Consider the following 26,753-nt stretch of genomic DNA (forward strand, 5'->3'; position numbering starts at 1 on the left):
GCCCCGGTTGGTGCAGCTTTTCCAATGTCAAATTTACAGGCTTCAAATATAGATAAACCATGTTCCTGTGAGAAATTACATTAAATTCTCAAATATCTCAAATTAGACAAATGCAGTATGATGCAGTAGCAAACACAAAACACACACACACAAAAAAAACATACATGTTAAAGTCAGACGCATCCTGCTTCCAACAATACACAAGGTCATTTCTCACAGGTTGGTTTATTTGTACTTCAAGGCAACAGCTTCAACACTGCATAACCTGCACCAGGTAGGTCTTTGGTATCTGTCTCCTCTGCATTGTCTGCATTTGTCAGTCCGTCTACAGATCCCCAAGTCCGTGCCTTGGTTCAGAAGAGAGATGATCTGACCCTGTCACAGTGGTAAGTGCTTACTTAGGTAGCAGACCAGTTTGCTGACATTTTCTCCATAATGCATTTAGCCCATTATGAGGTACCCCACCCTCAGGAGTCATGGTGCTCACCACCAAGTTGGAGAACCTGTGACATCTCTGTGACAGTAAATCTCCAACTTACTGGCAAACAGTGTGTGCAGACATATCTTACTCTCCCTTACCCTCAGAACTAGACCTCTTTACCCTATAGTTGTGTACAGAGCCCTCTCTTTTACACTTTTACACTCAGCTCTTCCATCATTACCACATTTACTAATGGCACTGTTATGGTGGGCCTGATTTCTAATAACTACAAAAGACTTTTATAGGATTTTGTAAATAATTTCAAATATCACTTCATTTAGCAATTAAAAAAAATCTGTATAAGTCTACACTCCAAAAATGATATAAATGAATATCTAAATGTATTTAATCCATATTTTAAATTTAAAATGAATTATTTTTACAGCCTGATAGAGATGCGGGGTGTGTGTGTGTGTGTGTGTGTGTGCGTGTGTGTGAATATTTTTTAGAGTGTACTGTATGTTAATATGGATGTTAAAATGTCTTTTAAACTAGCAGCGGAACAGAAAGACACAATAGTTTGATTAACTTTTATTATTACTAAAAAAAAGTCTCTGCCATAGACAAAATTTAATTTACAATACATTGTATATGATTCATATCAGTACAGATAGATAGATAGATAGATAGATAGATAGATAGATAGATAGATAGATAGATAGATAGATAGATAGATAGATAGATAGATAGATAGATAGATAGACTGTTGAAGTGTTACAGTTTCGTGTTCATAATGCAGGTGGAAATTAAACCTCAGTTGTAAGTTTACTGTAATATTTTTGTAACTGTAATTAACAGTATGACTAACAGTTCAGTTTGGATCACATAACCTCACAGTTGAGTTATATCGCCATATATAAACCCCAACATATAGAGGCTGAGTGAATTTGGTGTGGACTCTGTGGAGGAGTGCCATCGAGTCTAAGACGCTGTAGAAGGACAGAGTTCCTGCTCTGTGATCCACATACACTCCTATTCTGGAGGATGCTGGATCTTGGATCACAGTCTTAATGTCATTGTGCCAGAAAGAGACAGAGGAAGAAGAACACTGCAGACTCCAGGACTGACTGTTGCGTCCAAACCCACACTCATAACCCTGTCCTTTCCTGCTGATCTCTTTATATGAGACTGATATGAACACATCACCACCGCTCCACTCCACCTCCCAGTAACAGCGTCCACACACACTCTCCTTACACAACACCTGAGGCCAGGAGTCAAATCTCTCCGGAAGATCAGAGTAGCTCTGTTTTGTCTCACTGCATGAAACTGCTCTGTTCATCTCAGACAGGATGAGCTGACGATGTACTGTGTTTGGATCCAGAGTCAGGTAACAGAAATCTAAAGTAAAAATGTCCAAAGTTTAGATGTTAATCACAGGATTTATAATAAGTGTGTGTGAGACACCTGTCTGTGTTTCTATCCTCCTAATGCTGCTATCTATGAAATATTATAAATAATACACAACAATGTGTGTGTGTGTGTGTGTGTGTGTGTGTGTGTGTTGTACACCTACACTGCAGAAAATCTTCTCTGATCTTCAGTTCTGAGGGTAAAATCATCTGAACTGCTGCAGCTGTGGAGACACAGATAAAACGAATAAAAAAAAAAAGTACAGTCTAAAGGATGAAAACAGATTCCTTGCTGGTTTCAAAGAGACATCAACATCACCATCTCAGAAAGCTCACCTTTAGTTTCGTTGACTTTGTTTGTCTGCTGAATTTATTTTGATGTCATTTACAAGGCTGAAGCTAATACTTTGTGATTGAATGCAGTCTTGTTCCCACTTACTGCTGATGCTTGCTTGTTTAACTTGTTTAACAAATTCTGATGAATTTCTACAGTACTCACAGATTTGCTCAGCTTGTTTTTTCAGCTCTGAGAAAAATTTCCTTGTTCCCTCAAATGAGACATGTTGATTGACAGTGAAGCTGGGTGAGTCTTCACATCCAGGAGAGACACAGAGAGACGGGAAACTCTACAGAGAGGAAACACATCATAGAGAAGGAGAAAAGTGTAGGAGAGGAACGAATGAATCTCAGACTGAATCAGACCAAAGACACACTCATTTCCAACATTTCTTCTTGCTGTAATGAGCTTTTAGGAGGAAACTTTGTGAGGAACAGCGCCCTCTGTAGATCAGACAGTGAGTGTTACCTGGAGGAAGTGGATGTGATCGTGTGTGTGTGAAAGCTGCTCCAGCTCAGTGACTCTCCTCTTAAGATCAGCAATCTCCTGCTCCAGTTGATTCAGGATTCCTTCAGCTCGACTCACTTCAGCTTTCTCCTGATCTCTGATCAGCTCCATCACATCGTAACGCTTTTTCTCCATGGAGCTGATCAGCTTAGTAAAGATCCTCTCACTGTCATCTACTGCTGCCTGTGAACGTATCTGTAAGGACACAGATCCATTTAATGAGATCCAGATCCATTCAATTACTCTATAATTTGTGTGTGTTTAGGTGAATCTCTCAATTTACTCCTCACCTTAATAATGTCCACAGTCTGTTTCAGCTCCTGCACCTTCTTCTGCTTCTCCTGGATCCTTTGCTGGAATTTCATCTGCTCCCCCTTTAGCTCATTCTGAGATAAAATAAATTCATTCATGTTCTCCAAAATTATAGTTTTAAAAATAGTATTGTATGTTTGAAAATAAAAATGCAAATGTGTGAAAGAACATGACTGCAGTGTAGCTCTTCTTCCTAGTTACTAGTTTCTATAAATCTGTGTTTTTCCACTTTGTGTGTCCATATGACAGGGCTTTGAGCAAATGCAAACATTTCATGAAAACATTCAAATCATCAGATGAAGCATTTTCCAGTCATCCGCACGGTCCTGTTTCTGTGTTTGAGCTCCTCACACAGCGTTGTGTATTGTGTAAACAGTAACACCCGTCTCCATAGTACTGCTTCAGTGTACAGGCAGTGACATGTACAAAACATGGCAGGTCCATTCACTCGGTTCCTCATTCCAGTACTGGCAGTATGTTTGGCAGTTGTTTTCATACTATCTCAATCTGCAAAGGTGAACCCTTGTCTTCTCAACAGTACATACCAATGAGATAGCATCATGCACAACACGCCCCCATAAGACATTTGCTTTTAACCAAGCTCAAAGCCCTTCCCGCCTAAGCCATTCTTATGAATCACTGCCCTTTATGTCCCGCAGACCTCCATAAAACATGTAAATCATTACTCTGTTTACTACAAGTGAATATCATATATCCATTAAATGTGTGCTAAAAGAAACTACTATGAACTAGCGACTAAAACAAAACAGTTCTGAACACTGCTAGAGCTTCAGCATGGTCATGTGTTTGCTGTAAAATGCTGTAAGGAGATTAACTTTCAAGTTGCATTAAGCTGGGCTGACCTGTTTAATACTGCTTAACCGTTAGAAATAAAATAAAATTAAAAATAGTAATAGTTTAGTTAAAGAACAATGACAAGTTCTCACCTGTTTTTCAGTTATTTCAGTTTGATTCAAAACCATATCCAGGCTTTTGTGTTCATCCACCGTGCACGAGTAGCAGGTGAAGCTTTGTTCAGCACCACAGTGGATCTCGATTTGTTCGTCTTGCTGAGAGCAGAATTGACTCTTGGAGCTCTTCATAAGGCTTCAATTAACCTGTTCTTCTGAAAGGCAGGAGACTGACAGGGCGGTTTTAGAAGAGCTTCACAACAAGAGGCTTGAGGCAACAGGCATGAATTAACAGCTATGTTTTTTCTTCCTGTGCAGAAATCTCAGGAGATGAAATCAACTTTCTGTTACTGTGTTTTTTATAGCCTCAAACAGAGAGTGGGCGTGGCTTTGAAAAGTGAAGGCATAATGAGCTTCTCTGTCATTGAGTCACATTAATTGAATCTTGCTCTGGTTTTTGTATCATGACCACATAATGTGATTGTCCTTACTTCATGACTGAAATGACTGGAAATAAAACATCAACACAGAACATCATTACAACACTGACACAGTGAACAAAAAAAAGACAGACAAATTCATGTTACAGGAGCTTCTAACATCTGTTTGACTTAAATTAATAACAAAATCTAATTTTGAAGAAAAGATCAAATCAACGTTATTGTTAGACAGGCAGCAGAGCTCTAAGAAAGTGCAGCTTTACTTTATTATAGTTTTTACCAATTGTTTACCAACTAAAATTAGAACTTGAAACGGTGATGCTGACCCTTTCTGCTCGCCGAACCTGCCTGATCCAATCTGCAGCCCTACTTCTTGTCGGAAACTCTTCACTTGGAGGTTGCTTACTGCTGCTGGGGATGGCTTCCAGTGGATAGCTTGGAGATACACTTGGATAGTGCCGCTATGTAGATGGTTTTGGACTACAATTACCTTGATCCTTTTTGCACTCACTCATTGAGCAGAACTGAACATCAGCAGAAAAGAATTCATATTATAAGTATATTGAATTTTGAAGTTATGCTGATGCTCATACTTACCACTTGCTCAAAAGCTCCTGGTTACACAACTGCACTTGACTATTTACTATAGAGTTATAGAAAGAAAATGATTTATAATCACATTATCTGGTATCACCTGGATGAGGTTCCCTTTTGAGTCTGGTTCCTCTCAAAGTTTCTTCCTCATATCATCTCAGGGAGTTTTTCCTCACCTCCATTGCCTATGTCTTGATCATTAGGGATAAATATAAATTTAATATTTTGTCATTTTTTATTCTAAATTTCTATAATCATGTAAAGCTGCTTTGCATCAATGTTAATCATTAAAAGTGTTAAACAACTGAATTTAATTGAATAGATTTGTGGCCATAACCTGAAATCCATGCACTAAATCCACTGCAAAAGGCATAAACCTACTAATGAAATTTTTATAGTGTGGTCATCAGTGTGTTGTCGGATGGTAGCTGTAACTATTCATACTACAGTATGTGTGTGGGGGTGTGTCTGTGTGTCTGTCTGAGTTTGTGGTTTTTTGTTTAGAGTTTTTGGACAATGGGTCAAAGATTCAGCAAAACATGTGTAAACAATTGGGGAAAACCTGTAAAGAACCAAGTAAACATTCCAAAAAACACAAATCCATTGATGACATCAAAAACCAGGCCCAGATCAGACAATCAGCAGACACTTTGCAAATACAGACAAAAACATTCAGGCTATTTGTAGTGTATGTGATTGTGAAGAGGTGAACTTTGAACTCCAGTAAAAATCCAGTGAACTTCGAACGTGTGATTGATTTATGTGGCATGTTAGTCCACACGAGGTGACGACTTGTGGCAGAACTCCTGTATTTTGCTCTCTTCAGTGAAGCACCTGCTGAGAAACCTAAAAGAGCTCTGGTTACAGAAGATCGATCAATTGATCGATCGATTGATCTATCCATCCATCCATCCATCCATCCATCCATCTATTTATCTAACTAACTAATCAGCACAGGTTAGGTTTATAGCAGGAGTCAGGGTGCCGGACATAGTAGGTAATCTCATGGTCTTCAGTAAGCATAGGTTCTCAAGGTAGTTTTTCACATAGGAGCTAATGATATACACATTTATTAGAGATTACTAAAAGTACATTGTAGAGGTATGTAAATTAGCGAGGGCGATGTCAGGGCCACGGAGCAGGCTACAATGACCATCAGCTAGCTGCAATTAATTGTCACCCAAGTTCCACATTATCAAGACTGTGTTTGTTTCCCAAACTCAACAAAAATGTAGAAACATTCAGAAAGTTTGTTTTTGTAACCTGATCAGAAAAAAATGAAATTATAGTGAGCCAGCACCTGTGATATGAAGCTGACAGTTAAATATTAGCACTCTTACATCTAATGCAATTACTGTCAACAAACCTATTATTGATCAGGAGTTTAATGTACTATGCTTAACAAAAACATGGATTAAACCAAATTATGCAGCATTGAATGAAGCTTGTCCACCCGGTTACAGTTGTATACATCAACCACGCCTAACAGGCAGGGAAGGAGGTGTCACAGTTATTTATCTTGGTAATCTAGGTGTCATACAAAAATCTAAATCCAACATATTTGAAGTTCTTTATACTAACATAACATATGTAGCCACAAAAAAAGTCTATTAAGTGTAATTTGGTCAATTATTTTTAGTGACCCCCAGGGCCATGCTCTGAATTCCTCAAAATTTGTAGAATTTCAAACCTAGTTGTTTCTTTAGACTAAACATTAATTGCAGTAGACTTTAATATTAGTTTAATAATCCAGAAAACCCTCTGCAGTTGTGTCCATACTAGATTCAGAAAGGCTAATCAGGATGTAATAGGATCAACTCCTAATGGAGACCACACTCTTGATCTCAGACTAACATTCGGATTAAATCTAAAATATATATATTCACATTTCCACATACAAATATTCCTGGGGGCTACAGCATGGAAGTTTATGAATATTCTCCAAGAGTTATCATCTATGATTGTATTACAGTCGGATTATTTGATGGGGGGGTGGGGGGGTTCTATAAAACCCCTGCCTTAGCCTTAGTGCCCTGCTATGGACTGCCATCCTGTCTGGGGTGTGTTGCCTTTCTCACACCACGTGCTGGACTTCAGATCCACCTCCAGACATTTTGTGTAAAGTCTACAAAGTATTCCAAATAACGATTATTACACTTAGGTTCTGTAGCTAGTAGGAAAAACAATGGTTATACTGAATGTACACAATAAAGAAAAGTAAAAGATGTATAAAAGTAAACAATGTATTAGGATTTATTGAAGTCACAGTAAACAGTACCATCAAATCAGGCCTAAGAGTACCAATGCTGAACCTTGTCTAAATTAGTTAAATTAAATATATGTAAGGAATGACAGACACAACAAACAATGACACAATGACAACAGAATTAGAAACTTTGAAATGTTATACATAAAAACTGGCTCAATGTTTACAGCAGACTGGGCAATAGTGCATCTTTAAGAATTGAAAAAACAAAAAAAACATCCATCTCAGGCCGTGTTATCCATTATCCATGCTGTTCAGTCTTTCTAATTAAACAGAGCCAAATTCATTCATCCAGGCCTCATATTTTTTCAGGTCGGCAGCAGAAACAGACTTGGAGATCTTTTTGAGTGCAATTTCAAAGTCCTCCATGGTGACAGGCATCTGCAGCTCGTCTTTGGATAGTGCTCGAATCTCCTCTGGGCTCAAGCCCTGAATCCTCCGACGCATTGCCATCATGGATGCATCTCTGTGTACGCAAACACGTATTGTTAACTGGTTTGTGAAACATGATAATAGAAAGGAGCTCACAAATTCACCTTGGAAGTATGTATGCTATAAAGCAACATGCTGAGAAGATTTATTTCTCTTTGCTGTTATAATAAGCCCCACTGTTCTGGAAAGGCGTTCTACTAGGTGTTGGAACATGGCTGTGGTGATTTGTATTCATTTAGCTACAAGAGCATTAGATCAGGTACTAATGATTGGTGAAGAGGTCTGGGGTTCAGTCTGTTTTCTAGTTCATCTGAAAAGTTTTCAGTAGGATTGAGTTAGAGTCAGGACACTCAAGTTCTTCCACGGTTCTTTCAACCTTAACCTCCACCACATGTCTTCATGGAACTCACTTTACATTGTTACAGCAGAGGTGTCAAACCTTATCCAAAAAAGGGCTGGTGTGGGTGTGGTTTTCATTCCAACCGAGCATAAGCCACACCTGAGTCTATTGAAAGCCAAGATCAGTTGATTAAACAGGTGGAATCAGGTGTGGCTCCTACTTGATTGGAATGAAAACCTTCACCCACACCGGCCCTTTGCAGATAAACTCAACCCTGTGTTATAGGATACAATGACATTCTATACAATTAAGTGTGTCCCACTTTGTGGCAACAGTTTATGGTAGCTCAAGTGGTTAAGGCTCTGGGTTGCTGACCAGAAGATCGGGGTTCAAGCCCCTGCACCGCAAAGCTGCTACCCTTGGGCCCTTGAACAAGGCCCCCAACCCTGCACTCTGACCCCAACCCACAAGGATGGGATTTGCGAAGAAAGAATTTCATTATGCAGTAATGCATATGTGACAAATAAAGATGACTTAAATAAGAACCATATATGAGAGTAATGGTCAGATGTCCACATAATTTTGACCACAGTGTAGGTGAACTGTTACTGAGTAGTGAATCATTTTCAGCATATTATTGACCCAGATATAGGTACTATTCATCAGAGAAGGGGAACCCAGAAGGACAAACTCCAGACCTGCTGAACAACTGAAATGCTCCATCAGCTTTTGTTCATTCTCTCTGGTTTGTGCTGGATGCACCATGAAATAGAGAGACTTTCTTCTCTCTCTGGTTGGGGTAAGCTTGTTTTATCTCTAGCTCTTGTAAGAGCCTTCTTTTGCTTTCTCTGTTCGCCTGGGTGATGATTCAAGCAAGTTTTGAAGAATATTCTTAGCATGTTGAAAAACATTCATTCGTCAGCATCTGCCCAATCCACCATGTAACTAACAGTATACATTCACACTGTGGCTTGTAGAATAACGGATGTGACAATAACAAGGAATGATCTAATCTAAGTGCAATATAAAAGTTAAGTAATGTAGGCTAGAGGAAAGGATAAAGTCCATGTTGGCCATGTGAATGATCCCAGGAACTTATTAGAAGTGGAAAAACACAGGCACATTTATTTTTTGTATGATAAAATAAGGCCTTGAACTAATTAATTTCACACAAAAGAAGACTTCTTAAAGACCTTCAACATAATACATTTAAAGAACATTAATTAGTATGTTAATTCAGTGACTTGAATTTTGGTAAGTCTGAAGGACCTTGACCAATTGTTACTGTATGCATTCATAGTGTTGTACCTGCAGATGTTGGTGATGTCAGCACCAGAGTAGTCCTCCATCTTCTCAGCGATGGCAGCCAAGTCAACATCAGGAGACACTTCCACCTCGCTCAGGCTAATCCTGAGGAGATCCACTCGCCCTTTTACTGAAGAGAGCAGTTACAAATATTAGATAAAGTTTTCATAAACTCAGTGATGAACTTAATCTATGAATAAAAGAAGAGCACACAAGAAATCATTTGGACTGTACCAGTGGGCAGTGGAATATAGATCCTCTTTTCCAACCTTCTCCTCAGGGCTTCATCTATGTCCCAAGGAAAGTTTGTTGCAGCCAGAACCATCACCATTTTAGAGGGGTCATCATTTTCAGTCGCACCTCCTACACCTGAGTAATGAATTTAAGGTTACACACAAAAAAACTAAAACCTGAATCTCAAGCTGCAGACCTGCTCGTCCATCTCACCATCCATCTGCACCAGAAGCTCAGATTTAACTCTGCGACTTGCTTCATGTTCATCTGATGTTCCACGTCTCCCGCAAATTGAGTCGATTTCATCAATGAATATCGTAGTGGGGGCATAAAATCGAGCCTGTTGAATAGAACAATGTTTGTAGAGATGACACTTTAAATCCAATTAAGCTTATCATTACATGTTTAGGCACTTAGTTCAAATTTTAAGTAACATTTTAAGATAAAATTCATTGAAAAAGCCTGATTTGCTTTTCTATTAATTCACAAAAGTCTTACTAGCTTATGGTTATTAAAATTGTAACGGCTTCTTTACCATTTCAAAGAGCAGCCGAACAAGTTTCTCTGACTCTCCCCGGTACTTGGAGGTAAGTGTAGAAGATGAGACGTTGAAGAAAGTGGTACCACACTCGGTAGCTACAGCTTTAGCCAACATGGTCTTTCCTGTACCTGGAGGTCCAACCATCAGCACACCCTGGCACATTGTACAGAGAAACAACAAGACACTAGAAATGCATAATGGGGCAATTATTTAGGAATCAAACATAATAAAAACTCATTTGAGATTTGCTTTTAATTTAAGATTTGCTCATCATGTGTTAAACTAATGATCCGTATCACCAAGTGGATTAAATACTTTCACATTTCACATTTATGTATCTAACACCCACTGAAACTTGCCATAACCTGGTAATGTTAATCTTACTTGTATTGAGTATCTGAGTGGGTGTGGGTCATGCAAATCATGGTATCTGTGCTAACATATCCACCTTCCATGGGCGCCGGATCCCTTTGAAGAAATCTGGCATCCACATTGGCAAAACCACAGCTTCCCGTAGCAGTTTCTTGGCATCCTCCAAGTCTGCTATATCATTCCTGCATGAATCAGGATTCAACAGTTCAACACATTTTTTTAATTTATCATCATAGTGATTGACAGCTGTAATGAATAGTACAAATCAACAGATTGTTAAATATATTGTTGTCGTGTCTTGTCCTATTTTTTTTTGTATTTCTTTATCAGAGTCAAAAAAAAACAAACAAAAAAAACATTGCTCTGCAAGCTTCTGTTGATTTATTCAACATTCAGGCTACATGCTTTATTACTAGATGCCAAAAATGTTATTTCCTCCTGTTTTTATTGTGTCCATGTGGATGATTGAGTGTTTGTCATGTTCCACTCCACAGTGGAGGTTAATATGAAGCTCATAGGAAAGTAGACACTCAGGACTTTAAGAATTTGTAGTGTTTCGGAAGAATTTCCGTTTTTAGCCTAATAGGAGTTAAAATATTCATAGAAAAGTAAAAAAAAAAAAAAAAAACCCAAAATGTTGATATCAAACCTATTTCTGCTCTCTGAGATGCTCCAAGTGCTCAAATTTGATCTTCAAGCAGTAGAATTCTGTGTAAGGTTAGTCAACAGAGGGAAAAATACACGTCTAAAACACACTGAAAGCCGACAGACTCGTTTTAGATCAGACTCACAGCCTGAACATCATTCAGTTCTTTATACTGAGTGAAAACGTCCATTTCCATTCTGCGAGATGCCAGTGGACTGGTAAAGAAGGTTAAGACAGGCAAGACAATTTTTGTTGTCTATTAATCTGCATGATCTGTATCATGTGAGTTAATATAACACCTATTCAAAGAATAAACTCCTGATCCAGGATTTAGGTTTTCATATGGAAATGCAAAAAAGCAAAAAAACAAAACCCAAGACATGTAAATAACTCATAGAACACAGGAGGAAATATTGTAAAGCTTAGTTAATCTCCTTAGTAGCTTTATAGCTATCCAAAAGAGATTCTACAATATTTACCAGTGGATATTAGGATTTCTTGACACGATGTCTCTCTCCAAAATATTAACCAAGTCACTGTCATAACCTGCATCATCAAACTTCTTTAATTCTCCTTCCGCTGCCCCCTCCTGGATGTTCTTACCCTGAAGAGAACAAAAACAACACGATCAGAATTATTATCATCTTCAGACCTACAGTACTGTAAAGTTGGGATTATATCTGGATACATTTTACAGTCTATAGGGTTTTGAGACAGTTCTGTGTCACATTCAGTACACAGCCTAGTGAAAGACATTTCACCATTTCATCTGGTCATTCTGAAATGAAACGGTGGTCAAATGTAACACTTTTTCACTAACCTTCTCTTCTTTAACTTTAGGATTGCGAGGGTCACGGGCAGCAGGTCGGTCTGATTTTGAATTTGGCTGGCCCTTTCCTGCAGCACCTCGGACAGGACAGTCTTTACGCTGGACCTTAGCACCGGTGTTTGGCCTCTTCACCTGAGCAGGTATCCTGGGAGCAAACAACAAGGCAATATATGGATGATGTAAGAAATAAAATATCGTGGAATAACATTCTTTTTGTCATATCTGCATCAATCACAATCAGTATCTACTGAATATTCGTCTAATGCAATTGCACTGTTCTAACACCAGAGGTCCCAGTCTGTGCAGCCCATACAGTAATATCCACAATATAGAAAGCAGACTGGTCACATGATCGCTTTAATTTTTGGGGGATTTTAGCCGAGCTCAATTTCCAGTTAAAATTACATCTCAGGTGCTGATACAGAGCTTGTTATGATTCGATGCATCATTTTCAGCAGGTCAGAAACTTTGTTAATTGAATACAATTCGGGGGAGGACTGATAAATGTATTTATTTCTTTATTTTTAAGAAAAGGTGAACTACAATGGATTTTGTTTACCATATTAAACTAAAATTTTGAATGTCTTTTTTAAAGACAAAAATACACACTGTTAATGATTCAGAAATAAAAATTGTGTCTTTTTAGTTATCATTTTTCTTCATTGAATTGTGTTCTAAATATTATGAGAATAATATTGAATTGAATCGCCTAGCATCAGCTATCATGGTTTTTAATCTGGGCATCAAAACCTTCAGCTTGTTATAGCTGGTTTGATCAGACTGATATTCCTGCCTAAGATAAAGGCACTTGAACAGCTGGACATAGTCAAAGGTACTGTAGATCCCCACAGTAATCCTGAGCTGTACCTGTGCTCCACAGGGGTGGGAGGCGGCCACACCGCAGGGTCTCGGGCGTAGTCCTCCGGTCGAGTACTGGGAAGATCAACTGGTTTATCCATCTTGAAACTCTCCAGAGTGTTTACAATGCCTTTGACCTGTTCATATTCCTCCAACAACTCCTGTCTAACCTGAATTAGACATCCGAAAGGAATGGCATGAGATCAATAAACAAATACACTCCTCGGAAGACATGGATATGTGACTAGCATCATATACAGACAGAAAATAAACTGAATGTGAAACCGATGGATGTGGTAGCTCAGTGGTTAAGGTGTTGGACTACTAATTGAAAAGCTGCGAGTTCGAATCCCAGGTCCATCAATCTGCTGCTGCCTCTTAAGCCTCAAGTGCTTAGTTAGATTAAAAAAATGCAAGTCACACTGGATAAGGGCATCTGCTGAATGCTATAAATGATATGAAGTGTCAGTGCACACTGGCAAAAATTCTACAAGTCTTTGTAGAAATCATCAGTCAACATCTGTTCAATTGGGCTGTGAAGATTTACAACAGTTTCATACTCATCAAACCTTTCAGTAAGTAAACAAACTGTCATTCTGGAAGAGATCACTCTTACGCTTTATCATGAGGTAAAGCTGATCAGTCAGAATAAAACTGTACCACAAAATAAAATATCCAGCCATCCATCCATCCATCCTTCCACACACACCACAGAAAATTTAGATATATGTTTATCATCTTATCAAAATTGACCCCAGAAGGGCGAGCAAATAATAATCACTAAATCACTGTGCTTTCCAAAGCATGATATATTATAGAACAGATATTAATAGACAACTGGTGGCTCTGTTGTTACAATTTGGTTTGTTGACAACAAGAATGATGACCCATCCACAAGGCATTAGAGCTCACTGAATGTTGTGTGTGTGTGTGTGTGTGTGTGTGTGTGTGTGAGAGAGAGTCTTACCTGCTGCCATTTGACCTTCAGAGCAGGATCTCTAAGAGACTGACAGTGCTTGTGGATCTGTTGTAGAACGCCCTGGTAGTACACCATCGAAGAGTCGTAGTTCCCGAGCAGCGCATATTCCCTTCCCTTTTTGGTATTATCACAAATCTCTGTCAAATTCATCTTGAAAACACACCAAATCTCAATCAGAACTCGACCAAAAAACCTGATCTACGATTGCTTGACTGAAGATGCATTTGCTGTAGTTGTTGGTGTTGAACTGAAGATTCACGGAGGTCAGAAGCCCTGGCAGGTTGAATAATAGAAAGGTACATGCATTATGATGATGATGATGATGATGATTATTATTATTATTATGATAAGCTGATATGCAACTTGGATTGTTTAATAACTCATACCAACAATAATATCTGTACACATTCAGGTATTTTATTTGTGGCAACAGCTACAAACTTCATATCATTACTCTAGTCTTCTGTAGCTGTTGTGAAATAAGTCGCTATGGTTTTGTTACTAAGACCATCAATTCCCACCTGAAGCACCAGACCAGGCCTCCACAGATTGGAATACAGACTGGCGAGTAAACAACAACCAAAAATAACGATCAATAAATGATCGTGCAAATTCCTAATCAATAATGCATTAAATTGCATATTTGAACTCGAATGAACTGTTATTACCTTTCATATGAGCTGTTGCGCGGGTCGGAGCCACAGCTCGTGCCGCCCTGACGTTACCATGGAGAGACATGAAACAGGACGGAGACGGAGAAAGGGGCGGAGATACAGAGAAACCGGAAATGACAGATGTAAAGATGAGCCTTCACGCGTTTCCGTACAAGTTTCAGTATGATATAATTTTCATATTTTGATATTGAAATAGCATCTAATGCTGAAAAGCGTAAAATGGTGAGTTTGACAGTAATTAATTTTGCAGCTTTTAGGCTTCCGGTGTTGTGCCAAAATCCCCCCCCCGTCAGAAAGGGCTACTTGCTTAAACACTTCCGCTTTACAAATCAAAACAGCACCTCTGGTACCGCCCCCTCTGCTATAACGGCTAAAGCGCTATTTTACACTCTGAAGGATAAATAGTAAAGTTATATAACAAGTTAAATAATAGTAAAGTTCAAGCAAACAAAAAAACACTTTACACTTTTATATAATTTATTTTTTATCGAAAACAATTAATTTTATCTTATTATAGAATCAAAGACGGGTTTTTGTTTTCTCCACAGCACATTGACATGTTTTATTCCTCTGTCCTGGACATGTTGGAAAAGCTAGTTTTACCTCGCGTAATCTCAAAAAACCTCAAGATCTTCTTATCTGGAGCATCTGCGATCAAGTCCCTGTAAACCAGATGTTACTATGGAAACTTGTGATGTGAAAACTACGCAACACCTTCTGACCAATCAGTGGACTGTGGTGTAATTTGGAGCAAATTTGCTTTAACACATTATATTATAAAAAAAAAATTATTTATTCAAAATTTTCACAAAACACACACTACACAAGTGCACAATAACCCAATGTTCCTATTCAAGAAACTTTGAATATTTTATTTTAAACCTTTAACACGGTCCTGAGAACATCTCTATACTCTACACCTTTATTAATAATGCTAGGACTTATGAATATGCAAATTAGACACACCCACTTGTCCTCTGAGAACATCTCTATACCGTCATTAATAATGTTAGGAATTATGAATATGCAAATTAGACACATCCCCTTGTCCACCTGCCTTCCCAAATAACATTCTGTGAAGTTATAGTCACTAATGCTTTCCTCTTGCAGTAGTCATGATGATTTTAATATTGTTTAATACGTACAACATCAAACATCTGCATTAAAAGATTATTAATCTACAAAATACACTGTATGGCCAAAATGATGTGCACCTCTGACTATCACAAACATATGTGGTTCCTCTTCATGTATACACAGTATATGGTTCTGCTGCCACAAACATTTAATCACACAGTTGTATAGAATGTCTTGGTACACTGTAGCAGCGAAGCAGGGCGACATGGCCCAGGCTCACCACCAGAGGGAGACAGAGACCAGCCTCTAGGTAATTAATGACGCTCAGCAGTCTGAGCTTATATAATAATCTGCACATGTAAATATGATGGTAAGCTGAATACATACTTTTGGCAATTTATTGTCTTGTAATAAATTCACGTCACTTGGCTCAGTTGTTGAAGAATGCCTTAACATTTTTAAAAGTGACTGAATTTTTTTTTATTGATATTTGACCCACATACTGTGTGTTAACTTGCTTAGTTTTAATTATTAATGCTATTTAAAATCTATTTTATTTTTAGCATAATTTTGCAAGACAGTAAAAATTCATTTAAATAACAATATTTTAAAATATTCTCCAAATTCAATACCGCAATAAGAGTGTTTGGGGAAAAAAACCCTAATGTTTTCTATATTCATTAGGAATGGATTCAGGAGCAACAGCAATAAAAATGTAAGCAACATAATTTATAATAATCATAATTAATTAATGTACAAATTGTGGTGACAGAATGACACAGGGTTAAAAAGAAATTATAGATAATAATGAATCTAATGAACATATTTTGCTGAGTAAAACCTCTGCATTTAAAAATCCATTAATGTAGCATTTAACCACAGTTGTAGGGTGATTCATGCATCAATTAGACTTCCATTATCCCTTCACTTTACTTCTCTTCACTTTGACACACCTTCTGCTTATTTTGATACAGTAGTACATCCTTTATACGTATATATAACCATGAGAAACATGTTGCATATACTGTATCATGACCATTTTACAGAGTATACAATGTGTGGTTTTGTCTACTTCCTGTTTGGTGCTACCTGTTTTACATAAGATTTGACTTTTACTCATTAGAACAAAAAACAAGACCTTAAGATTACAGGGTGAAGAGGTGAAGAAGGTACAGGAGTTTAAATACTTGGGGTCAACAGTCCAGAGTAATGGAGAGTGTGGGAAAGATGTAAAGAAGCGAGTGCAGGCAGGTTGGAATGGGTGGAGAAAGGTGTCGGGAGTTTTGTGTTTCAGCGAGAATCAAGGGGAAGGTGTACAGGACAGTGGTGAGACCGGCCATGCTGTATGGTTTAGAGACAGTGTCACTGAGACAGAGATTAGGAACGAGTACATCAGAGGGAAGGCTCATGTCGGACGTTTGGGGGACAAAGTTAGGGAGGACAGATTAAGATGGTTTGGACATGTTCAGAGGAGGGAGAGTGAGTATATTGGTAGGAGAATGTTGGACATGGAGCTGCCAGGCAGGAGGCAAAGAGGAAGGCCAAAGAGGAGGTATATGGATGTAATAAATGAGGATATGAAGCTAGTGGGTGTAAGTGTTGAGGATGCAGAAGATAGGGATAGGTGGAGAGAGATGATTCGCTGTGGAGACCCCTGAAGGGAAAAGCCGAAAGAAGAAGAAGAACAACAAAAAACAAGACCAACATCCTTTAGACTAACATCCTCTCCACTACAGCCTGGGTCCGATTGCCAGGCAGGAAACCAACCCAGCCACTGAGGGGTTGACTCTCAGTGCAGGTCCCAAGCACGGATAAAATAGAAAGGCTTGCATCAGGAAGGGCATCTGGTGTAAAATCTGAGCCAAATGAAAATACAAAGATCAGATGATCCACTCTAGCATCCCTGAACAGGGAGCAGCCGAAGGACAACAACATTTATGTAACTTCTATGATCTGTGATAATACAGTTGATCCAATAATAACATAATCTACTACAACAACAACCTATTTCTTTGAACACTCCTACCACCTACACCACCACCGCCACCAAATAATATACTATAATATACTAGTTCTACTACTACTACTACGAATAATAATAATAATAATAATAATAATAATAATAATAATAATAATAATAATGATAATAATAATATAAATATACATTGAGAGAAAAATAATTTGATCCCCTGCTGATTTTGTATGTTTGCCCACTGACAAAGAAATGATCAGTCTGTAATTTCAATGGTAGGTTAATTTGAACAGTGAGAGACAGAATAACAACAAAAAAATCCAGAAAAACACATTTAAAAAAAGTTATACATTCATTTGCATTTTAATGAGTGAAATAAGTATTTGACCCCTTCACAAAATATGATTTAGTACTTGGTTACTTGGTACAACTTGTTGGCAATAAATGGTCAGATGTTTCCTGTAGTTGGCCACCAGGTTTGCAGACATCTCAGGAGGGATTTTGTCCCACTCCTCTCCAGATCCTCTCCAAGTCATTAAGGTTTCGACATTTGGCAACTCAAAACTTCAGCTCCCTCCACAGATTTTCTATGGGATTAAGGTCTGGAGACTGGCTAGGTCACTCCAGGGCCTTAATGTGTTTCTTCTTGAGCCACTCCTTTGTTGCCTTAGCCATGAATTTTGGGTCATTGTCAGGCTGGAATACCAATCCACGACCCATTTTCAAAGGAGGTTCTCACCCAAGATTTGATGGTACATGGCGCCGTCTATTGTCTCTTTGATGTAGTGCAGTTGTCTTGTCCCCCCCCCTCAGCATAATGTTTTCACCTCTATGTTTGATGGTGGGGATGGTGTTCTTGGGGTCATAGGCAGCCTTCCTCCTCCTCCGAACTTGGCAAGTTGAGTTGATGCCAAAGAGCTTGAATTTGGTCTCATCTGACCACAACACTTTCACCCAGTTCTCCTGTGAATCATTCAGATGTTCACTGGCAAACTTCACACGGGCCTGTACATGTGTTTTCTTGAGCAGTGGGATGTCGTGGGCGCTGCAGGATTTCAGTCTTTCACGGCATAGTGTGTTACCAATTGTTTTCTTGGTGACTGTGGTCCCAGCTGCCTTGAGATCATTGATAAGATCCTCCTGTGTAATTCTGGGCTGATTCCTCACCGTTCTCATGATCATTGAAACTCCATGAGGTGAGATCTTGCATGGAGCCCCAGACCGAGGAAGATCGACAGTCCTTTAGTGTTTCTTCCATTTGGGAATAATCACACCAACTGTTGTCACCTTCTCACCAAGCTGCTTGGCGATGGTCTTGTAACTCATTCCAGCCTTGTGTAGGTCTACAATCTTGTCCCTAACATTCTTGGACACCTCTTTGGTCTTGGCCATGATGGAGAGTTTGGAATCTGATTGATTGATTGCTTCTGTGGACAGGTCCTTTTAAAAGAGTGCTTCTAATCTCAGCTTGTTACCTGTATAAAAGACACCTGGGAGCCAGAAATATTGCTGATTGATAGGGGGTCAAATACTTTTTTCACTCATTAAAATGCAAATCAATGTAGAACTTTTTTTGAAATATGTTTTTGTGGATTTTTTGGTTGTTATTCTGTCCCTCATTGTTTAAATAGATCTACCATTAAAATTATAGACTGATCATTTCTTTGTCAGTGGGCAAATGTACAAAATCAGCAGGGGATCAAATAATTTTTCCCTTACTATAAATAGAAATTTAAATCTTCTAAATATAAATAATTATTATTATTAATTACCAAGACTTTAATCCTCATCACTTTCATTGACATATACAGTACATTCATTTAATTTTGGATCACATAATCTCACAGTTGAGTCAAAATTCCATAAACAGAACCCAGCGTATAGAGGCTGAGTGAATGTGGTGTGGACTCTGTGGAGGAGCCTCATCGTGTCAGTGATGCTGTAGAAGGACAGAGTTCCTGCACTGTGATCCACATACACTCCTATTCTGGAGGATGCTGGACCTTTGAGCTTAGTCTTAATGTTGTTGTGCCGGAAAAAGACAAAGGAAGAAAAACACTGCAGACTCCAGGACTGACTGTTGCATCCAAACCCACACTCATAACCCTCTCCTTTCCTGCTGATCTCTTTATACGAGACTGAAATGAACACATCACCGCTCCTCTCCACCTCCCAGTAACAGCGTCCACACACACTCTCCTTACACAACACCTGAGACCTGCAGTCAAATCTCTCTGGATGATCAGAGTATTGCTGTTTTGTCTTACTGTGTGTCACCACTCTGTTCATCTCAGACAGAATAAGTTTACGATGTACTGTGTTTGGATCCAGAGTCAGGTAACAGAAATCTAAAACAAAAAATGTTAATGTTAATCACAGGATTTCTAATAATTGTTAGACACCTTTCAATTCATCTAATGCTGCTTGACATGAAAAATCAGTCATCAGATGTCACATTCAGATACACAATGCTGATACACAATACACCATCTTTGGACTTCTGGAGATGTATTGTTGCTGTTTCTTTCCAACTTCTGCAACTTATTGACTACTAAAAATCTGAAGTAGTCCCAGATATTATGCTGCATCTGCTCAGACTTTCACTGCACTGAACAAAGCTCTTCTGGAGGGTGTGTCTGTGGGGATTTGTCCACTTAGGTATGAAGGCATTAATGAGGTTTAGTACCAAGAGTAAGAATGCAAGTTGTACTCTCTGGGGTGAGATCAAGGCTGTGGCCACTCAAGTTCTCACATGTCCAGCTGATTTTATTTAGTTTTGTTACTGCTCACTTCTTATATATGTTTTATGTTTTACTGTTCATCTTTACCACATTTAGAGCAGAATGACTTCTCTTACCATGAATTACAATTTTGTGAATTTCCTCTTCACAGATTTCCTCGACTCGTTTTTTTAGATGTGAGAGAGATTTCCTCACTCCATCAAATGAGAGATGTTGATTGACAGTGAAGCTGGGTGAGTCTTCACATCCAGGAGAGACACAGAGAGACGGGAAACTCTACAGAGAGGAAACACATCATAGAGAAGGAGAAAAGTGTAGGAGAGGAACGAATGAATCTCAGACTGAATCAGACCATAGACACACTTCTTCACACTTTTTTCTTGCTGTAATGAGCTTTTAGGAGGAAACTTTGTGAGGAACAGCGCCCTCTGTAGATCAGACAGTGAGTGTTACCTGGAGGAAGTGGATGTGATCGTGTGTGTGTGAAAGCTCCTCCAGCTCAGTGACTCTTCTCTTAAGATCAGCAATCTCCTGCTCCAGTTGATTCAGGAGTCGTTCAGCTCGACTCACTTCAGCTTTCTCCTGATCTCTGATCAGCTCCATCACCTCAGAGCGCTTTTTCTCCATGGAGCTGATCAGCTCAGTAAAGATCCTCTCACTGTCATCTACTGCTGCCTGTGAACGTGTCTGTTAGAACACACACACACACATACATAAATATATATTTATATTATGTGTCTCTGTGTGTTTAGGTGAATCTCTCTTTTCCTCCTTACCTTAATAGTGTCCATAGTCTGTTCCAGCTCTTGAACCTTCTTCTGTTTCTCCTTGATTCTCCACTGTGTTTTCTGCTGCTCTTCCTTTAGCTTTTTCTGAAATAAAAAAATTATTATTATTTCTGCATCAAAAGCTCAGTGTTTTAATTCTTGCATGTTTTAATAATAATCATTTATTAACAAACTTTTGCCAAACTGTCATGAAAAGGAGCTAATACAGCTGACTGCATGGACAGCGGCCAAAAGAAGAACAAGTCACTTCAATAAGTCTTGCTACACTATATTGCCAAAAGTATTCGCTCACCCATCCAAATAATCAGAATCAGGTGTTCCAATCACTTCCATGGCCACAGGTGTATAAAATCAAGCACCTAGGCATGCAGACTGTTTTTACAAACATTTGTGAAAGAATGGGTCGCTCTCAGGAGCTCAGTGAATTCCAGCGTGGAACTGTGATAGGATGCCACCTGTGCAACAAATCCAGTCGTGAAATTTCCTCGCTCCTAAATATTCCACAGTCAACTGTCAGCTGTATTATAAGAACGTGGAAGTGTTTGGGAACGACAGCAACTCAGCCACGAAGTGGTAGGCCACGTAAACTGACGGAGCGGGGTCAGCGGATGCTGAGGCGCATAGTGTGAAGAGGTTGCCAACTTTCTGCAGAGTCAATCGCTACAGACCTCCAAACTTCATGTGGCCTTCAGATTAGCTCAAGAACAGTGCGCAGAGAGCTTCATGGAATGGGTTTCCATGGCCGAGCAGCTGCATCCAAGCCATACATCACCAAGTGCAATGCAAAGCGTCGGATGCAGTGGTGTAAAGCACGCCGCCACTGGACTCTAGAGCAGTGGAGACGCGTTCTCTGGAGTGACCAATCGCGCTTCTCCATCTGGCAATCTGATGGACGAGTCTGGGTTTGGCGGTTGCCAGGAGAACGGTACTTGTCTGACTGCATTGTGCCAAGTGTAAAGTTTGGTGGAGGGGGGATTATGGTGTGGGGTTGTTTTTCAGGAGCTGGGCTTGGCCCCTTAGTTCCAGTGAAAGGAACTCTGAATGCTTCAGCATACCAAGACATTTTGGACAATTCCATGCTCCCAACTTTGTGGGAACAGTTTGGAGCTGGCCCCTTCCTCTTCCAACATGACTGTGCACCAGTGACCAAAGCAAGGTCCATAAAGACATGGATGACAGAGTCTGGTGTGGAGGAACTTGACTGGCCTGCACAGAGTCCTGACCTCAACCCGATAGAACACCTTTGGGATGAATTAGAGCGGAGACTGAGAGACAGGCCTTCTCATCCAACATCAGCGTGTGACCTCACAAATGCGCTTCTGGAAGAAAGGTCAAAAATTCCCATAAACACTCTCCTAAACCTTGTGGACAGCCTTCCCAGAAGAGTTGAAGCTGTTATAGCTGCAAAGGGCGGACCGACGTCATATTGAACCCTATGGATTAGGAATGGGATGTCACTTAAGTTCATATGTGAGTCAAGGTAGGTGAGTGAATACTTTTGGCAATATAGTGTATGTCTTATTTTGTTGGCAAAGGAGCCTTAGGTCACATGGTATCACCTGGTATTGGATGCTGATTTCAAGACATGCATTTTTTCAAGTTGAGGCATGACACTGATATTGGTATTGATGCATTGTAACTCATTGCAGATACTTTCTCCCTTAATCTAAATCATCACAGAGATACTCTCTCCTCTTTCCCTGCCCCTTAGTGGGTCAGACAGGACACATTTCTTCTTCTCTTTCCCTCTGAAGCATTACAGAAACTCTCTAGATTCCGGTGACTTTCAGCTCACATTTTTGGACTGCAACTTCACCATGAACTTGTCTGCTCTGAGCTCCAAAGTTATATCTGGACCAAGATATGAGATCTTTAAAAAGATTTAACTTCCATTAATTAAAGTCAGCAATCGTACTCTTGCTATCATCACTATTTATTATTATTATTATTACTATTATTATTTTTATTATTATTATTATTATTATTATTAGTCTTGTTATCGTCACTATTTATTATTATTATTATTCCGTTTCCTGGGCGCGCTACTAGTCCTAAACAGTAATAACTAGAAACATGGTTCCAACGCTAAAATGTTGCCCATGTTGTGGTTAAGGGTGCTATTACTTTTCATGCTGATAAGTATTGTAGTTTATTTTATAATAATTTGTAAATGCATTTTTACGGACTTCATTTCCTGGTTTCCGTACAGTTCGGTCTTTCTCAGAGGTTTTCGGTAGGTGCCATAAACGAGGATCTGTAGATGTCGTAAACAAGCATGTAAAACATTACTAGTCCTAAACGGTAATAGCTAGAAACATGGTTCCAATGCTGAAATGCTGCTTATGTGTGCTATTACTTTTCATGCTGATAAGTATTATAGTTTTTTATATGGATTTGTAAATGTATTTTTCACGGACTTCAGACCGCTGCAGTGTGTGTGTGTGTGTGTGAGACGTCAGGTAGAGTGAGTGAAGAGGTTTGTTTTTTAAGTCTTTAAACTGATATTTAAGCAGAACACACACGCTGGTTCTTTTAGACTTCATATTTTAACTGTAACTTTATTTTGTGTTTATTATTCGATAATTTTTTGCAATAGTTAAAGCATGTATAGTTTTTATATATGTAACGGAGGCTCGCGCTAGGTGCCGTGCAGCGAGTTGTATAAAGCATGTTTCAACTTGCTTATAAGTCACCTTGCTATTGCTCCCAGTAGTCAGTAGATCTCAGTAGTATTATAAGCTGCAGTTTAGCTTATTTGTTAGCGCGCCCGTGCTTAAGTGTGCTATTACTTTTCATGCTGATAAGTATTATAGTTTATTTTATATGAATTTTTAAATGCATTACGGACCTCAGACCGCTACTGTATGTGTGTGTGTGTGTGTGTGACGTCAGCTAGAGTGAGGGAAGAGGTTGGACACATCGTCTTTAAACTGTTCCCAGCGCACACACTAGTTCGTTTAGACTTCATATTTGAACTGTGACTTTAGTTTGTATATATTATTTGAGAATGTCTTGCAATAGTTTAAGCATATTTAGCGTGTATATCGTATATTGTGTATTTGATGGTGGCTAGCGGTAGTGCATGTAAAGTATTAGTACCACTGATCTCAATGACGTTAGAGGTTGCAGTTTAGCTTAGTTGGTGCTTCTGTAAGGTGTGCCTCTTGCACTTTCTGATCTTACCTTCTCACTCAGTGATTTCTGTACTTTTTCTATTATTTTTCTTTTGCTTAATTTGTGGTGTCTAATTTCCCATCTGAATTTATTTTCCCCCCTAAAACAGAGTGGTTAAAACTACTTATTTGTTGCTGTGCTGCATTTTAATCTGCACTTTGCACTGTATCTATCAATACAAATATTACATATCAGAAGAGGACACACACACATGCACACCCAGATACACACACAAACATTCTTACTCAGGTTCAAAGTACACTCAATCAACTTCAAAAATTCATAGTCATTGAACAAGTTAAATAAAAATCTAGAAATAATAAATAACATTTCAAAGAAGTGACATGGAAAGAAATTATGGAATCCAATTCTTACTTGTTTTTTATTTCTTTCGGCTTCAGCTACAACCATGTCATGGCCTTTATGTTTTTCCATCGCACACAAGTAACAGATGAAGCTTTGGTCAGTACGACAGTAGAACTCCATCAGTTTGTCATGTTCAGAGCAGATCTTCTCTTGGAGCTCTGCACAGGCTTCAACTAACTTGTGCTTCTTAAAGGCAGGAGACTGATAGTGAGGTTGAAGATGATCTTCACAATAGGAGGCCAAACAAACCAGACAGGACTTGACGGCTTTGTGTTTTCTCCCAGTGCAGGAATCACACTCCACATCTCCAGGTCCAGTGTAACAGTGAGCAGGAGAAGCAGCTTGGAGATCACTCTTCAGTTTCTCCACCACTTCAGTCAGCATGTTGTTCCTGCGTAGAACAGGCCTTGGAGTGAAAGTCTCTCTACACTGGGGGCAGCTGAAGACACCCTTCATATCCTCCTGATCCCAGCAGCCATTAATACACACCTTACAGAAACTGTGGCCACAGGGAGTAGTCACTGGATCCTTCAGGAGATCCAGACACACTGGACAGCTGAACTGATCCACAGAAAAATGATCTACTGAAATACTGGCCTCCGCCATTGTCCTGCACTCACACTGCGAGAGAGAGAGAGAGAGAGAGAGAGAGAGCGAGAGAGCGAGCGAGCGAGCGAAAGCGAGAGAGCGAGAGCGAGTGTGATATGATAGTCTAAGTTTTGTTTTCTCTGAAATAAACGTCCTGGTTCAGTGTGTTAAAGTGTGACAGAGAGAGAAGGTGTGGCTTTACAGAGAAAAGGAGTTTAGAATTTAAAGGCAAAGTGTACCTACATCACAGTAGAGAGAATTTTTTTTAGTGTAAAGAAACTTCTCTCTAATTTAAATAGACAGAAAAATCTGATTTTTTTCTGTTGTTTGTATTTGAATGAAGTACATATTTCTTGACATATTAAATGTATAATATTCAGACGTTTAACTCAGTACATTACATCTTCATAGGTGTTTATGCTACAAGTTTGGAACACATCAGTCTGAGGATCTTCTCTATTTCCTCTCTGCAGAACCTCTCAAGCTGTATCAGGTTGTATGGAGAGTGTCACTGTACCACTGGGTCACTCAGGAACATTCACAAACATGTCCAAACACATTGTCTCTGATAAGTTTTGGGGTAATTGTCATGTTAAAACTAAAATCTATAGTTTAAAAATGTCATTTTACTTTATAATTTCACGTTATTTATATTTTGTGAATGTGAACTAAACAAACAAACAAAAAAAACCCTGCATGTTTGTTCCTCCATTTGGATGAAAAGTGTGTAAAATCTGATTTGTCTAAATGTGAAGTTATTAAAAACTGTATTTGAACACAACCATCAAAAAAAATGAGAATTTAAACAGCGTCATGATGCTAATGTCTACAACGTAATAGGTGATTAAATGTAATTGATCAGTAATAGAAATGTCCAGTGTTTGTGGTACACTGTGCAAATGCTTAGATTTGTTCAGATGTAGTGCGAAAGGTTCTTGTTCATCAGGTCCAGTACTGTGCAGTATTTGAGCTCTGTGTGCATGCAGGTGCTAAAATAACAGACAAGGCCAGGGACGTGCACAGGGTGGGGCCGCGTGGCTTGAGCCACTGCCCATTTGCCTTTACAGGCCGAGGTGCCCTTAAAGCCTAGTTCACACTACAGGATTTTAAGCCCGATTTGCAAATTAACGAGCTCGCTGACAGATCGGTCTGTGACCGTGGGAAAATCAGCGGGTGATCAGCACTCGGCAATCTTTGTGTGAACTACTCAACGATGCATCAAAGAGGCTCGCTGACACGTCGCTGACAAAATCCAGATATCTGGCATGTTAAATATCTGGGATGGTCGGCCAACTCGACATCACGTGGTGTCAATTGTATCTGTGACTGTGTGTCTATGTATTTTTTTGTGTGTATGTGTGTGTTTGTGTGTGTACATGTGTGTGTAGGTGTATGTGTGTCTGTGTGTGTTTGTGTGTATATCTGAATGTATGTGTGTGTGTGTGTGTGTGTGTGTTTGTGTGTATCTAAATGTATGTATATACATTTGTGTGTCTGTGTATGTGTGTTTGTGTGTGTGTGTCTGTGTGTGTGTGTATCTGAATGTATCTATGTGTGTGTATATGTGTGTTTTGTGTGTGTATATGTGACTGTGTGTTTGTGTATCTTTGACTGTGTGTCTATGGGTTTTTGTTGTG

The 26,753-nt window shown here is 39.1% G+C and overlaps 2 protein-coding genes across 5 annotated transcripts; both read right to left on the bottom strand.

Moving 5' to 3' along the window:
• Positions 1-1,037: 1,037 nt before the first annotated feature.
• Positions 1,038-25,263, bottom strand: LOC131368239 (uncharacterized). The gene is made up of 21 exons (XM_058414236.1): positions 24,538-25,263; positions 20,977-21,072; positions 20,654-20,887; positions 20,317-20,476; positions 19,242-19,807; positions 13,725-13,886; positions 12,767-12,927; positions 11,891-12,044; positions 11,550-11,674; positions 10,501-10,606; positions 10,047-10,205; positions 9,725-9,851; positions 9,512-9,646; positions 9,281-9,407; positions 7,474-7,666; positions 3,937-4,059; positions 2,968-3,063; positions 2,639-2,800; positions 2,333-2,459; positions 1,998-2,057; positions 1,038-1,822 (listed from the first exon to the last, which is right to left on the bottom strand). The coding sequence occupies exons 1-21, from the start codon at positions 25,132-25,134 to the stop codon at positions 1,293-1,295; spliced, it is 4,200 nt and encodes a 1,399-aa protein (XP_058270219.1). The 5' UTR covers positions 25,135-25,263; the 3' UTR covers positions 1,038-1,292.
• katnal1 (katanin p60 subunit A-like 1) lies at positions 7,164-15,075 on the bottom strand. Of its 4 annotated transcripts, XM_058414128.1 has the most exons (13): positions 15,014-15,075; positions 14,405-14,451; positions 14,258-14,297; positions 13,725-14,009; positions 12,767-12,927; positions 11,891-12,044; positions 11,550-11,674; positions 10,501-10,606; positions 10,047-10,205; positions 9,725-9,851; positions 9,512-9,646; positions 9,281-9,407; positions 7,164-7,666 (listed from the first exon to the last, which is right to left on the bottom strand). In XM_058414128.1, the coding sequence occupies exons 4-13, from the start codon at positions 13,884-13,886 to the stop codon at positions 7,468-7,470; spliced, it is 1,455 nt and encodes a 484-aa protein (XP_058270111.1). In that variant the 5' UTR covers positions 13,887-14,009; positions 14,258-14,297; positions 14,405-14,451; positions 15,014-15,075; the 3' UTR covers positions 7,164-7,467. The 4 variants fall into 4 exon arrangements, with proteins under 4 accessions (XP_058270111.1, XP_058270110.1, XP_058270114.1 ...); XM_058414127.1 differs by lacking the exons at positions 14,258-14,297; positions 15,014-15,075 and having other exon boundaries at positions 14,405-14,559; XM_058414131.1 differs by lacking the exons at positions 14,258-14,297; positions 15,014-15,075 and having other exon boundaries at positions 13,725-13,886; positions 14,405-14,521.
• Positions 25,264-26,753: the final 1,490 nt, after the last annotated feature.

This window comes from Hemibagrus wyckioides, linkage group LG17 (assembly GCF_019097595.1).
Source record: "Hemibagrus wyckioides isolate EC202008001 linkage group LG17, SWU_Hwy_1.0, whole genome shotgun sequence".
Lineage (NCBI taxonomy): Eukaryota > Metazoa > Chordata > Actinopteri > Siluriformes > Bagridae > Hemibagrus > Hemibagrus wyckioides.